The sequence below is a fragment of the Camellia sinensis genome, chromosome 13 (genome assembly GCF_055761805.1).
Source record: "Camellia sinensis isolate YWXY chromosome 13, ASM5576180v1, whole genome shotgun sequence".
NCBI classification, from domain to species: domain Eukaryota; kingdom Viridiplantae; phylum Streptophyta; class Magnoliopsida; order Ericales; family Theaceae; genus Camellia; species Camellia sinensis.
The window spans coordinates 44,614,034-44,627,813 of NC_138973.1; the positions used below are offsets into that span (position 1 = coordinate 44,614,034).

Below are 13,780 nucleotides of genomic sequence, written 5' to 3' on the forward strand. Positions count from 1 at the left end.
GGGATTTTAGTAAAATGTAGGACATGCTAATGACGTGATAAAACTTTATATATGACTCATATTACAAGTCCAATCATCCTTAGTAAATGTTAGATGAACGGAACAATGATATTGTAATTGATTTAAAGTGTAAGGAAATGACTATCACAATTAAAAGTGAAATGGCTAAAGTGAAATTTTAGTGAAAATAGAAGGATGCTAAGTATAATTAGCCCATTTTAATGTAAATTTATCAAAATGGAATTTCATTAAATATGCATGAGTGCTAATGAAACTTTGGTGGAAATATAACGGGGCTACATGCCATAAAAAAATAACATATAAATTTTTGTAATGGATTGACATTGCAACTTCATTTAAATTGTGAGAACTTGATTGTCACAATTGAAAGTAAAGAAATTTTGATGAAAGTGCAGCGGTATAAATGTAATTAACCACACTTTTACCATTCAAAAGTCTTAAGGCCGTTCTTTATGCTGTGTTTGGTTGAGAGATTTGAAAAGGAATTTAGAAAAAAAAATGCAAAAAGTAGGTAAAATGTGAATAAAACATACCTATATTTTACCTAATTTCACACACATTTTCACTTTCCAAATTCCCACTACAAGAAAATTGTACTTTATGCGACTAAAGTTTTAGTCGCTGAAGCCTTTTCCTGACTAAATATTTTGGTCGCTAGATTTGTTGTGAGAAAACGGTCGGGGAAGGTTTTGGCGACTAAAAAAAATTTAGTCACCAAAAGTCCTATAAATGGCTACAGATGTTTTAATAGGGAAAAGTACGAGGTATTGGCGACTAAATATTTAGTCGCCAAAAGTTTTCAAATAAAATTAATTTTCATTTTCAGCGACTAAAACTTTTAGTTGCCCAAAACATCATTTATTATTAGCTATTAAATATTTAGTAGCCAAAAAAAATTAATTTTCATATTTTTTTTTAGCTACTAAACTATTTAGTCGCCTAAAATCTCATATATTTTTTACTACTAAATTTTTAGTCGCCAAAAAATCTTTGGTTTGTTTTTGACTACTAAATTTTTAGTAACCAACAAGTTTTATTTTGTTTTTTTGGCTACTAAACATTTAGTCACCAAAAACTTTATTTAGTGTTTTTTTTTTTATTATTATTAATTTCTGCACAACTTGTATTTATTTCGTGCAACCTGTACCTTGTATATAAACAAAACAATACATATGTCTATTTCTATTTCACTTTCAACCATCCAAAAATTTGGTCTTGTGACATCAAATTCTATACAAATCAAATATAATCCAACCCAAAATAATAATTCTATACAAACAGATAATCATACAAAAATGATGTCCTCCGTATACAAAAAAGAAATATCTACTAGTAATCTATACCACCAGAAAATAATTTCATCTCTGTTGGATCAACAACTATTGCAGTAATTGGTAGTAGAAAAGCTCGAGTTTGTAAAAAGTCTTCCAGTAACAAGGTCCCCATACCTATAATATGAAAATAAATCATTTCAAGAAACAAAAATACTCATGCTAGGAAGATATTATTATGAAACATTTAACATAATTAAGTAACCTTGCATGTGCCATCGAGGGAGTTTGATAAAAAAAATTGAACTTGAGCCACTTGATGCAGTTAATAGGCCCGTTATAGAGGATGAAAGCTCCAACGAAAAATTTAGTTTTAAAGCCACAGTCCAACAATTTGTCTCGTCGACCAAACTTCCACCAAACAATGTGATTACAAAGTCAGTTATTTATTTTTCCTGAAAAATAAAACTAAACGACATTCAAATACAAACATTAAATTGTTGAAGAAACGAAGATTCACTTTTTTTACCTGATCATAGGCCAAATAATGATCATGCCATCTTCTGAACCAGAAATAAGAAATGAATCATCGCTAGAAAATGTCAAGCAAGTCACTGATTTTTGATGTGCGCACCAAGTCCTGACCAATCTCCCATTTGAAATCTACAAATTACCATTACACTCAATATTTGAAAATAATGATTACAAATAATATATACAAATTAAGCTAATGGCCCACAAACCAATCTCCCATTTGAAATCTACAAATTACCATTACACTCAATATTTGAAAATAATGATTACAAATAATATATACAAATTAAGCTAATGGCCCACAAAGACAACTATTCAGTAATTTTTTATATTGTGATCAATTTAATGTAAAGTACCGATGAGATTAAAAAAAAATGATCTTTGCATGTGGGGCTACAAAAAGAGTTTATTAACCTCCCAAATTCAAGTGATTGTAACCAATGATCGCTATGATAGATGAATTTTAAAAGTAATTACTAATAGCATTATTACTTTTGTCCAGTTAATCAAGTGATTGTAACCAATGATCGCTATGATCCTAACTTTTTTGTTTTCTTGACACATGTCAACACGACCTTGGTTTGTCCAAAGGGTCATGAGTTTAAACTTGCACTTAATAAAATTGCACAATGTAATAATAGCCCTGATATTCATGGGGGAGGGTTTTGTGAGTTAATAAGGTAAAGAGAGTAGATTGTGAAATTTTTTCTGATAAATTTGGTGACCATGTTCAATTGTGAAAGCAGATTCAAATAGATTCAAACACTTGGTGACCATGTTCAATTGTGACCACAATGTAATAATAGCCCTTATATCTTTTCCTTTCCTCTATGATAACTTGGGCATATAACCTACCATATTAAAGCTTTGAAGTCTGATGCATCTGTTTAAAGTAAAACAAATATAACTGATGTTACTACTAACCAACAAATCTGTCCAAAACTCTTAACTCTTGCAACCTCCACCTATGAAGATTTTTTTGGCTAAGAACATGGACATGAAGATTATTTTATTTATTTATTTATTTATTTATTTTTTTTTCTGTTGATAAATCACATGTACATCAAGATATTAAAAAAATAGGAAAACTATTAATCCAATTTGGGCTGTTTGTTATGCTTTTCTGTTGATAGTAGTATGCTCTGTTTCTGCTCTATCTAGGAGATGGTAGTTTGTTTGTGTTGGCTGGCTTGGTGTAGAGGTTCTCCTCCATTGGTTTATATTCTTTACTCTGTTTGATTCTTTTAATCTTTTTCAATAAATTTTGTCATTCACCAAATAAACAAAAATAAAAGAATTAAAATGGAAAACCAAGTTATTGCACACAAATGGATAGATTCCACACTATGTCAACAAAATATCAAAAAAAATTCTTCCTCTTTCTACTCATGCTTCTAATTTTGTACGAGTACAAAGACAAATTCAATTTCATAAAATGAATTTCTACGCGGTTCTCATCTCAATAACTACATCCCCATAAATATCGAGCAAACAGTACATGACAACTTAGGAGGAAACAAGATCACGCAGATTTTGATAATAAATAGATAAGAATGATATAATAACCTCTTTGTGTATAGCGGCCTTTGGTTCTGATTCTTTTTGAATTTTGTGTTTTAAATGTCTAAATAGGGTGAGGAAGATGTACCTTTTGGGATCTCCGTTGAGCCTTCTGCAACCCCTTTCTCTAATCTCCATAGAAGATAATTTTTTTCATCAGTTTCCTTGTCAGCCTCAACCAAAGGTGCTGCAACAGACAAAAAAAACTTTCTTATGCTTCATCAACTACAGGTTTCATAAGAAGATCCACAATGTGCTTGTAACTACTTATGCTATGTGCTAATTTAAACACACTCAGATCACAAAATCAACTTATGCTAATAAATCTCACGTATTGTATTGGATGGAAAAATCCCCCGGAATCCAAGACATTCCAATCTTGGATCCTTATACCATTGCCATCGAAGACTATTTCCTTGTGAAGCTGACATGCCAGACTAATCAACAACACCTTTCCAGCCAACAGAAGCAGCCTCTGTTGAGCAATCTACTCAGGAATCTCACAATCAACGTGAATCTTATTTGATAGATCTTAATGAGAGAATTTTAAAAATACTAATTTTATTAAAAATCGACATATAGATCAAAAGTTATATTATTTTAAAGTTTAATGTTTTGGTAATAGTAGTATATGTTGAACTTTTCAAGAAATTTTTTTTGTACTTATCTTTAATGCATTAAAGCTTATTATGAGAGGATTTTGACCAAATTCCCCTTAACAGTAATGTTTGGGACTGTAAATGAATTTATCAAATATTCAATCCAATATTCATGTGGGATGAGACTTACACTACATGGGACACACATGATTTATTTTTTGTTTGAAAAATGGACCAAGAGTTTGCAGAGTTTTTTTTTTGTTTTGTGAATATTCAAAAAAATTAAACTACTTAGGTAAATAATTAACTTTTCAAACTATTTATTAAACTAATTTTTTAAAACCACAGGTTTAAAATACAATTTGTGGTGAAATCGCATCTTAAACATACAATTTCATATTAACATGACCCACATCTAAATATCAGTAAGTCAAGTCAATATGAAATCGCATTTTGAGCATGCGCTTTTAAAAAAATAGGATAATTTGATAAATAGTTTGAAAAATTAGTTACTTCGATAAATAGTTTGATTTTTGAAAATATTTATAAATTTAAAAAAAAAAAAAAAAAAAAAAAACTCAGAGTTTGCAACTCAAAGACTATATGACAATATGACAATATTGTAAAAAAAAAACTCAAAGTTACAATAAAAATTCTCAAAAGTACTATGACAATATCTCCTACTAATGTGTTTTTCTAACGGGACGCACATGATCATAGTAATAGTCACTAAAAAAATGTCAAGAAAAGACAGAAAAGTATTGCAATTCATAAGTCCCCCACAAAAAGGAGAAAGAATAAGAAAAAAAGAAGAGGATAACAATACATGCTTACAGACAGTCATGTAATAAACAAAATTATATACATCTATATTGACAGACAAATTTACAGTATGAAAGTAACTGAATTTGACTAACTTTAGGTGTCTTGGAAAAGAGATTGGGATAGTTGAAACCAAACTCAACTGCTAAAATTTTTATGATAATTTGATCTTGAAAATCTGGTTTGTTGCTGCTCATGTTCCTTTCTTTTGCTCTGTTTTTTCTTTTTTTTTTGGATATTTTTGGGGTCTGTTTGGCTGCTTTGGTTGGCCCCTCACCAACCCTCAGTGGTGTGCTTGCATGTGGACCTAATTGGGATCAATTGTATTGCTATGATACACTTTGCACCTACCCTTTCTTTGCCTTTATTGATGTAATTTCCTTTTGTACATTGGTTTTATATCAATAAAGTCTCTCTTCTTTTTACTGATAAAAAAAAAAAGATTTTTATGATTTAAATAAATATTTTTCCCCTCAAATTTTTCCCCTCAGAGAGAGAGAGAGAGAGAGTATACCCTTTTCTGCACTGACAATTTAAATTGAAAGAGAGAGAGAAGCTCCAGTTTTTTAATGGGAAGACAAACGAATTTTTTTTTTTTTACGTACCTCTCAATTTCCTGTTGGCATTCTGGAAAAAGAGTAAAAAAAAAAGAGTAACATTTTTGTTGAAGATGATCTTGAGTGAAAAGTAACTTCCCTACTTAATTTCACAAAGATCTCAGCCTAATCCCGTGAAGACATTTTCTTTCACTGATGCCCCAATATATCAAAGTGTAAACTTGCTTTAATTATCCAGCCAACAATCAGAAAGAACACTTACATATGCAAATTTTGAAAAGAGTTATTTTTGTATATCATGCATTACAAATGCACTTGATTGGGACACAAGACTTAGTTTCATTTGATTTGGTTATGCATGACAAATGCACTTCCAAATGTAACATCAGGTGCAATATTGAAATTATTAGGTTTGAAAATCCTAGAAGAAAGCTCACAACTATTTCTTTTGCTACATAAACAACATTTTGTATTTGTAGTTACTATCAACTTCTATTCAACAAAATTGTCAGATATAAAACAAAATTTAGTACAAATAGCATTGAAGAGTGACATACATTGCCAGTATAGGTCCTGAGAGGAACATCAAATGTCCTGGCCAACCCAAAGTCAGCAAGCTTCACCATTTTGTTATTGCGATTTATCAGAAGATTCCGAGGTTTCAAATCTCGATGTAGAATTTCATGAGCATGGCAATAGGCGACTCCGCGAAGAATCTGATGCATAAATCTCTGCAAATAGATATTTAATGAAGTCAATCGACCTAGTCCTATAAAATTTTGTTGCTATTTCCAGTAACTACCCACAATCTATCACACAGGCAAGAAGAAACTATTGGACCAACAAAGGAAAGACAAACAATAAGGAGAATATGGCCAACCCCTGGATATTGATTCTCTTATCCCTTACAAACTCAATATTCTGTGTGCCCATCTGCATGCATTGAGAGCTTCTATTTCCACACATTATTTCCTCTTAATGCACACATCTTTTTTGGTTCGGAATCAACTTTCGAATAAAATTATTTGGTTTGGAAATCAACTTCCGAACAAAACTATTTGATTTGACTGAATTTTTGGTTTGGAAGTTGATATACGAACAAAACTATGTGGTTAAAATCAACATCCAAACCAAAAATGCAAAAATCAAGTGTGTGAACTAAAATAATGTGGTGTGTGGAAATAAAAGCACCTGCATGCATCTCTTGAACAAAGTGTTTGACAATATGCCCGGCTTATTTTTCTATTTTATCAAAATCATTTTAGTTCAAGACTCGGTTTGATAAGATCAAAATTAAATAAAATCTTGTGAAATATATTTTTAAAAAAAGATCGAGATGACACCTAGATATATCAAATAATGTAGACTAATACCATGGCTCAATGACATAATGGTCACAAGAGTCCAGATGTAAAAAAATATCAAAAAGAAAAAAGAACAAAAAGGAACAACATTTAATTTATAGAAAGATAAATTATAGTATACAGAAGCAACTCAATGTATTTTTTCCCTACTAAAATTAACTTCAAAAGTCAAAATATAACACAAAGCTGTTGGCATCAAGTACCATGCATTTCAAAATTTCAAATGGCGGAAGTATCTCACCCACTTTTATCATATGTGGATCCTTTGCAATCTCTGGATAAGAATTAATGAACTTCTTCAGGTCCAGGTCTAGACACTCAAAGACAAGATCAACACTTTCCCCATTGCTCAGTACATTCAGCAACCTTTTTCCAAAGTTCCATTAAAAAATTGTTCAGAGAAGTTCATTAAATAAGTGATATATAACCAATTATAAAAAGAAATTGACAGCTCAATCAAGGCAGCATATAAACCAGATCTAAGATTGAGCTTGCTTTTACATGGAACAATCACATTTTAAAAGGACATTCAATAGAAAAGAATTCTGATAAGAGGATTGCATCCTACATGCAAAGCTGTCAAATTTTACATTCATCCCTCACTACTACAACCTGTAGGTACATGGACTCACCCCCGCTATGTGGCATCACCACATCACCCTCTGCTGGCTTCTCCTGCAAGCTATGCAGGCCAGGTGTCACCTCCAACTGACGACATATGGAGCAATAGATGTAGTTTTTATGTGGCAAAACAACTTTAGATCCCCACTCTCACAAAAAAGAAACAAGGAAATTACTAATATAGGCAAAAAGTAAAGAAATTTATCAAAATTTTGAAAAACCAAGGCCATGGGAGGTATTTTAGTCAGAACAGCAAGCTAAGTTTTGATGCATTTTTCTGTAAAAGAACGTTAAGTTTGGGGAGGAGGGGAGAGGGGACCAACAGAAATAATTAAACCAACCTGTCCATAATCAATATCAACCCAGTGTCATTCAAGAAGGGAAAAAAACAGAGCAAGAGCATATATAATCTATATCAATCTATACTCCTACAACTTAGAAGTGTAAGCATATATAATCTATATCAATATACTCCTAAAATTTTCCATTAACTTACCTGCTAATAATATTCTTAAATTGTTCAGTACCTTAAATCAATTGCTATCTACCTAATAACACTATATACATATATATATATATATATATATATATACACATTTAACTCTACTCAGCAATTTAAGCAGTTCTTCACGATTGCTTAAATAGAGCAACAAAAGTTTGGAATTAAACACAACTTGGACCTCATATGTGCTTCAAATGTAGAAAAAGAGTAAAACCCTAAAATGATTTTATCAAAATCCTACAGCATCAAAAATAAAATAAAACCCTAGATCCGAGATGGTGAAATGGGGAAATAGAGGAAGAGAGAGAGAGACAGAAACCTGAATGTGGCTGGGAGGGGGGCCGCGATGGTGAGCGACGGTGGCGAGAGCCGCGATGGTCGGTGGTGGAAGTTCGATGGCAACTGTTAGCAGGGATGGTGAGGGTGAGGTTTGCTAGTGTTTGACACAGAAGTGTATATCCTGTGTTTGTGTGTGTGAGAGACAGAACAGAGTGTAAATAGATCGGGCGCCCAAAATAATTCGTTTCCCTCTAAAACTAGGGTGAGCATGGTCCGAATTGGACCGGATTGGGATAAAATCAGGATCAATCTGTTATTTACGGTTCCTAAAAAATTGGAACCAATCTAATCCGTTTAAATCATGAAACCAATCCGAACCAATCCATTTAAATACGGATTGGATCGGTTTAGGACCACGGATTCACATAATTAAATAACAAAAATATATATATAACACTTGAATTTCATAAAAATATAAACATAGCGCTATATTAGTTCCATAATAGCAACATGTTTTTCTATAATAACGACATACTGTTCTAGAATTTAAACAACCATAAGAAAACTGGTTTCACCATAAGTATTTAGACCATTGCAAATTAAAACTTAAAACTAACAAACAGAAGTAATAAAAGAAGATATTATACGATTTTAGGTTTGAGTTTAGATTTTACATAGAATAAGAAAAGATACTATGGGGGAGGATGTATAATAAAAATATAGACTATTTGTATACGGTCCGGATCGGTTCCAATCCGGAACCGTGGGATTCAATCCGGAACCAATCCGTGAACTACGGATTTTTAATTATTCAATCCGGAACCGAACCACGGATTCAAAAAACCAATCCAAACCTATCGGATTGGACTGGACTGGATCGGATTACGGATTTCACGGATTCCTTGCTCAGCCCTATCTAAAACAAATATTACAACAGTTAGCGACTAAATATATTTTTGGTCGCCAAATAATAATAAAATTTATTTTTGGGGACTAATTTTTTTTTTTGTCGCTGAAAAAAGACTTTTGGCGATTAAACTTTTGGTCGCCAAAGGTAAAAAAATAATTTTTTATTTTTATTCGGCGACTAAATAGTTTAGTATATAGCGACCAAGATTCTTTTTGTCGCTGAAAATAAACGTTTGGCGACCAAAATCTTAGTCGCCAAAGATAAAAAATTAATTTTTTATTTTTCTTTCGGCGACAAAATGATTTTAGTGGGCAAAACTTAATATAAGGCGACTAAAATTTTTTTGGTGGCCAATTCTAGCATTTTTAGAGACTAAAATTTTTTTTAGTCACCAAAAACCAATATACCCCGACTAAAAAAAATTAGTAACTAAATATTTTACTTTTGGTGACTAAAAAAATTAGTTGGTCGCCAATTTCATAACTTTTGGCGACTAAATTTTTTTTAGTCGCCAATTTTGATCGCCGAATATGCATTTTGTTGTAGTGTCCTCGTCAAATCTCCCAACCAAACACTGCGTTAAAAATTATTAATCAACATCTAGGTATAAAAAAAAGTTCAAAAATAGTGGACAGAATTATAATTCTTGTTAAATTTGAGGACAACCATCCAAGTGGCGTGCAAATATTGATTGGATTACTCTCCGTTTCTGTTGCACTAACCGGGCCATTGAAAAAAACCAAGAAGTCAAACAGCGGCCCAAGCCAAAAAAGTGGTTGGATTGGCCTATTCCTCTCTCTTGTGACCGGTGGGCCCATGCTGGGTTGGGCCCCTCTCTTTTCCTTCATAATGTTTTGGGTTTTTTATTGGCTGGTCCTACCTTTTACACTTATTCCCCTCTTAGTTCTGAGTTTTGCTCTTGTGCACCAACAGGTCTTGAGCCTTTTTTTTTTATACCGTTTTACCCCTCCGTTGTTTTGGCGCGTTTCTGTTTGGATTTTCCATCAAAATATTGTGTTTGTGATTTGGATTTTTGTGGAACTTCACGATTTGCTACTGTATTATTGTAGAGCTTCGTGATTTCTGATTTCGCGCTTGGTGTATCTTCGCGATTTGTGATTTGCGATTGCGTGTTTGGTGATTCTTCCTATTTGTGATTTCGCGTTTGGTGTATAGTTACATTTTTTGATTTGCGATGTTGTGGAGTTAGGTTGACTGGTATGTTTGATTTTGATTTCAATTTTAATGTTTTGGTTTTTTTTTAGTTTGAGTTGGTGATTTTGATTTTGTGGTGATATTGTTGTTACTCTATTGTTTCTGTTGTGATTGAATTTGTGTTTTGATCATGATATTGAAAGTTTTGAGATATGTATATGTTGATTGAATTTTAGATTTTTATTTTTTTTGGTTACGAAATTGTGTTGGTTGAACACAGGTGTTGGTTTGTTATTTTATATAGTAATAATTTTATCACTGTGTATTTTGGAGGTGTTATTGGATTAACTTTTTCAATAGTGATAAATTTATGAGTGAGTATGGGAATAAGAGATGAAAAGGTTGCATAATGTAATGGTAAGCTCCAAATTGAGTTACCATGTCTAATAAGTGTAAGCCTTATTCACTATTCTTGGTCTTTGGTGGTGTTAACTGTTAAAGTTATCAGTGTTGGTTTTTGGATATGTTTGAGTTGGTTGATAATTTTATCACTGTATTTGATTTTGTTTTAGGGTGTTTGAGTTGTTTATTGAAATATAATTGTTGTTTGTTGCAGGATTTATAGTGATGGAGAATTGTTTGTTTCTTATATGCAAGTTTAGAGGTGTGACATTGGTTATCAAGTATAATGATGGATTTAATTTCAAGGATTTAGAATATAAATTCTGTGCAAAGTGGTGTGAATTAGTTGGTAGTTCTTTGAATATATCGTATTCAATGCCTGGACATTCTTGTTGTGGTCTACAAAGTGAAGAGGATTTGGAGGTTATGGTTGGACTGATACTTTCTTGTGATATTCATCGTATTGATATTTTTGTAAAGTGTTGTTCTTTGGGTGAAGGTTATATGATTTGTGATGGTGAAGCTAGTAATAGTAGTAGTAGTGTTGTTTGTGAAACTGATTTTTTGCCTTCATTTTATTCAAATCAACGGAAACCTTTACTCTCCGATTGGTGAGTTAATTGTATGAAAGGAGTGGGACAAAGGTTTGCTCAAGGAGTTGTTGAATTTCGAGATGCGTTGTCAAAGTATTCTATTCATTCCAGTTTTAATTTTGATTTTGTTAAGAATGATAAGGATTGTGCTACTGTTCATTGTAAGAGAATGGCTGATTTGGGATGTTTATAGAGCGTGCATGCTAGAGTGAAAAATTATAGTAAAGCTTTTGTTATTAAACAATTAGATGATGTTCATACTTGTGGATCTTCTTGTCGTACAATTAAACATGCTAGGATGACTTTAAGTATGATTGGTGGGCTAATTTCAAGTGATATTCATAATAAGGCTTTGACATCGGTTAGTGAGGTGGTTTGTGATTTCAAGGACTATTATGGAACATAAGTTTCTTATCGGCGAGCTTGGATGGGTGTTGAAAAAGCAAGGGGTCTTGTTTTTGGTGATTATTCATCATCATTTGACGATCTTCGTTGGTATGTTGATGCCGCTAATGCTTGCAATCCGAGGAGTGTTTTTGATATGGAATTTGATATTGATAGTAAAAGAAGACATTTCAAATGTTTGTTTTTCTCTTTTGATGCATGTATTCATGGTTTCAAGTATTGTAGGCCTGTGTTGATGCTTGATGGATCTTTCTTACAAGGAAGACACAAAGGTTGTTTATTGGCTGCTACGGCAAAAGATGGTAATCAAGGTATATTTTGTGTCTATTTGTTATTATTATTGAAACAGTGATAATTCTATCATTTTTGTTACTGGAGAGTGCTGATTATTGGGGTATAGTCAATCTATTAGTGATAAATTTATGTTGTATACTTTTGTTAAATTTTTATATTTATACAATAATAAATTTATCTATAGCTGGTGCTATATGTTATATATTTTGTATTTTGATTTTCTTTTTGTAATTTTTTTATTTGTTATTGATAACGTGTATATATATTTTGTTTGTAGGTTTATATCCGTTATGTTTTGCTCTTGTTGATAGTGAAAGTTATGACAGTTGTCATTAGTTCTTGTCAAAGTTACTAGGTATTTTGACTCCGGAGAGGGATATTGCGTTTGTTACTGATCGACATGGAGGTTTGTTGAAAGCTTTAGCCGAGGTCTTTCCGTTTTCTTCTCATTTTTTTTGTCTAATGCATTTGAAGACAAACTTGAAGACTTATTTGTCAGTGAAGAGTCGTGAATCTAAAGAGTATTTGCTTACTCTTTTTAGTAGATGTGCATATGCTCCTACTATTGAGTTGTTTAATGAGCTATTTGAAGAATTTAAGGGTCGTAGTGCTGAGAAGTTTCTTGAGGATTTGCCTGATGAGTGTTAGTGTAACGTTTATTTTCAAGGCAAGAGGTATGGTGAAATGTACACAAATGCTACGGAATCTTTTAATTCATGGATTAGGGATGAACGCCATTTGTTTTCAACTAGTCTTGTTGATGCTATACGGGTGAAACTAATGGAGCAATTTTCAAGAAGGAGAGAAGTTAGGAATAAGTGGAATCATATTATTTGTCCTTTTGCAGTGAAAAAGTTGGAAGAAACTTTTAATAATACAAAAGCATGAATAGTTAAGAAATGTAGCGATGACATTTATGAAATCCAATTGGATCATTCAGTTATGGTTGATATTGAGAAACGTTGTTGTTCTTGTCGATTGTGGGAAATTGATTCTTTTCCTTGCAAACCACGATTTTTGTGCTATAAAGAGGAGTGGGAAGGATCTGAATTGCTTTCTTGATGATTACTACCATGTTAGTAGTTATTGTGATTTTTTTCACATTCTATCTATCCAGTTCGTAGTATGTGGAAGCCAAATGTAGTTGATGATGACGTTGTTTTACCTTCTCTTTGTAAGAGACCAGCTGGACGTCCAAGAACAGAGAGAATACCTTCTAAGGGCGAAATCAAGATAATTAGGTGCAGTAGGTGTGGAAAGATGGGAACTCATAATCGGAAGACATGTAAAGAAGCTTTGCTTTAGTTGTATTGATTTTAATTGAATTACTTTGTTGAGAGTTGAGAGGTGTTACTTGCATTGAATGATTGAGTATTTTTGGAAAGATGTATCATTTTGGTATTCGCATTGAATGATTGAGGAATTTGTTGAACATAAATTATATTTTTTGCTAATATTTTTGCAAGATTAAGTTTCACAGATTTATATTATTTGATTTGGGTTAAATGTAGTTGCTGTTTTTGGTGTTTTATAATGTGATAAATTTATCACTAGTTGGTTTGGACAAGTTGATGGATTATTTTTTTGTAAGAATGATAAATTTACCATTAATGTGGTTTTTGAATTTTGTTATTTTAAAGAATGATAAATTTATCACTTATTGTGTGGGAAGAGTTGATGGTTTATTACATTTATGTCAGTGGTTGATAAATTTATCAATGTCATATCCAAGCAAATGTTCTTTTCTACAGTGATAAATTTATCATTGTCTGGAGTTATCTAGTTTTCCCAAGAAAAATTTCCACAATACAAAGGTGTAGATCAAATCTCTAGAATACATAATTGCATATCTGCTGTGTTAACTGCTTTAAAAAGCAAAAAATTTTAGATC

The 13,780-nt window shown here is 32.1% G+C and overlaps 1 protein-coding gene across 7 annotated transcripts; it reads right to left on the reverse strand.

The window, feature by feature from the left end:
- Positions 1-1,176: 1,176 nt before the first annotated feature.
- On the reverse strand, positions 1,177-8,374 carry LOC114322044 (uncharacterized). 7 transcript variants are annotated; one of them, XM_082902141.1, is made up of 8 exons: positions 8,171-8,374; positions 7,361-7,436; positions 6,970-7,094; positions 5,922-6,095; positions 3,475-3,513; positions 1,822-1,955; positions 1,558-1,703; positions 1,177-1,469 (listed from the first exon to the last, which is right to left on the reverse strand). In XM_082902141.1, exons 4-8 carry the CDS (start codon positions 6,087-6,089, stop codon positions 1,351-1,353), a joined length of 606 nt encoding a protein of 201 aa, XP_082758267.1. In that variant the 5' UTR covers positions 6,090-6,095; positions 6,970-7,094; positions 7,361-7,436; positions 8,171-8,374; the 3' UTR covers positions 1,177-1,350. The 7 variants fall into 7 exon arrangements, 4 of the variants coding, with proteins under 4 accessions (XP_082758267.1, XP_082758265.1, XP_082758266.1 ...); XM_082902139.1 differs by having other exon boundaries at positions 6,974-7,094; positions 8,171-8,373; XR_014348800.1 differs by lacking the exon at positions 7,361-7,436 and having other exon boundaries at positions 1,558-1,747; positions 6,974-7,094; positions 8,171-8,373.
- Positions 8,375-13,780: the final 5,406 nt, after the last annotated feature.

Excerpts from the sequence above, each read along its gene's own strand:
- LOC114322044 (XM_082902138.1), bottom strand. Across the intron at positions 3,514-5,921 it reads TCAGGACCTATACTGGCAAT|AGAAAGGGGTTGCAGAAGGC; the intron begins GTATGTCACTCT and ends TATGGAGATTAG. Across the intron at positions 1,956-3,474 it reads CTCAACGGAGATCCCAAAAG|ATTTCAAATGGGAGATTGGT; the intron begins GTACATCTTCCT and ends GGTAATTTGTAG.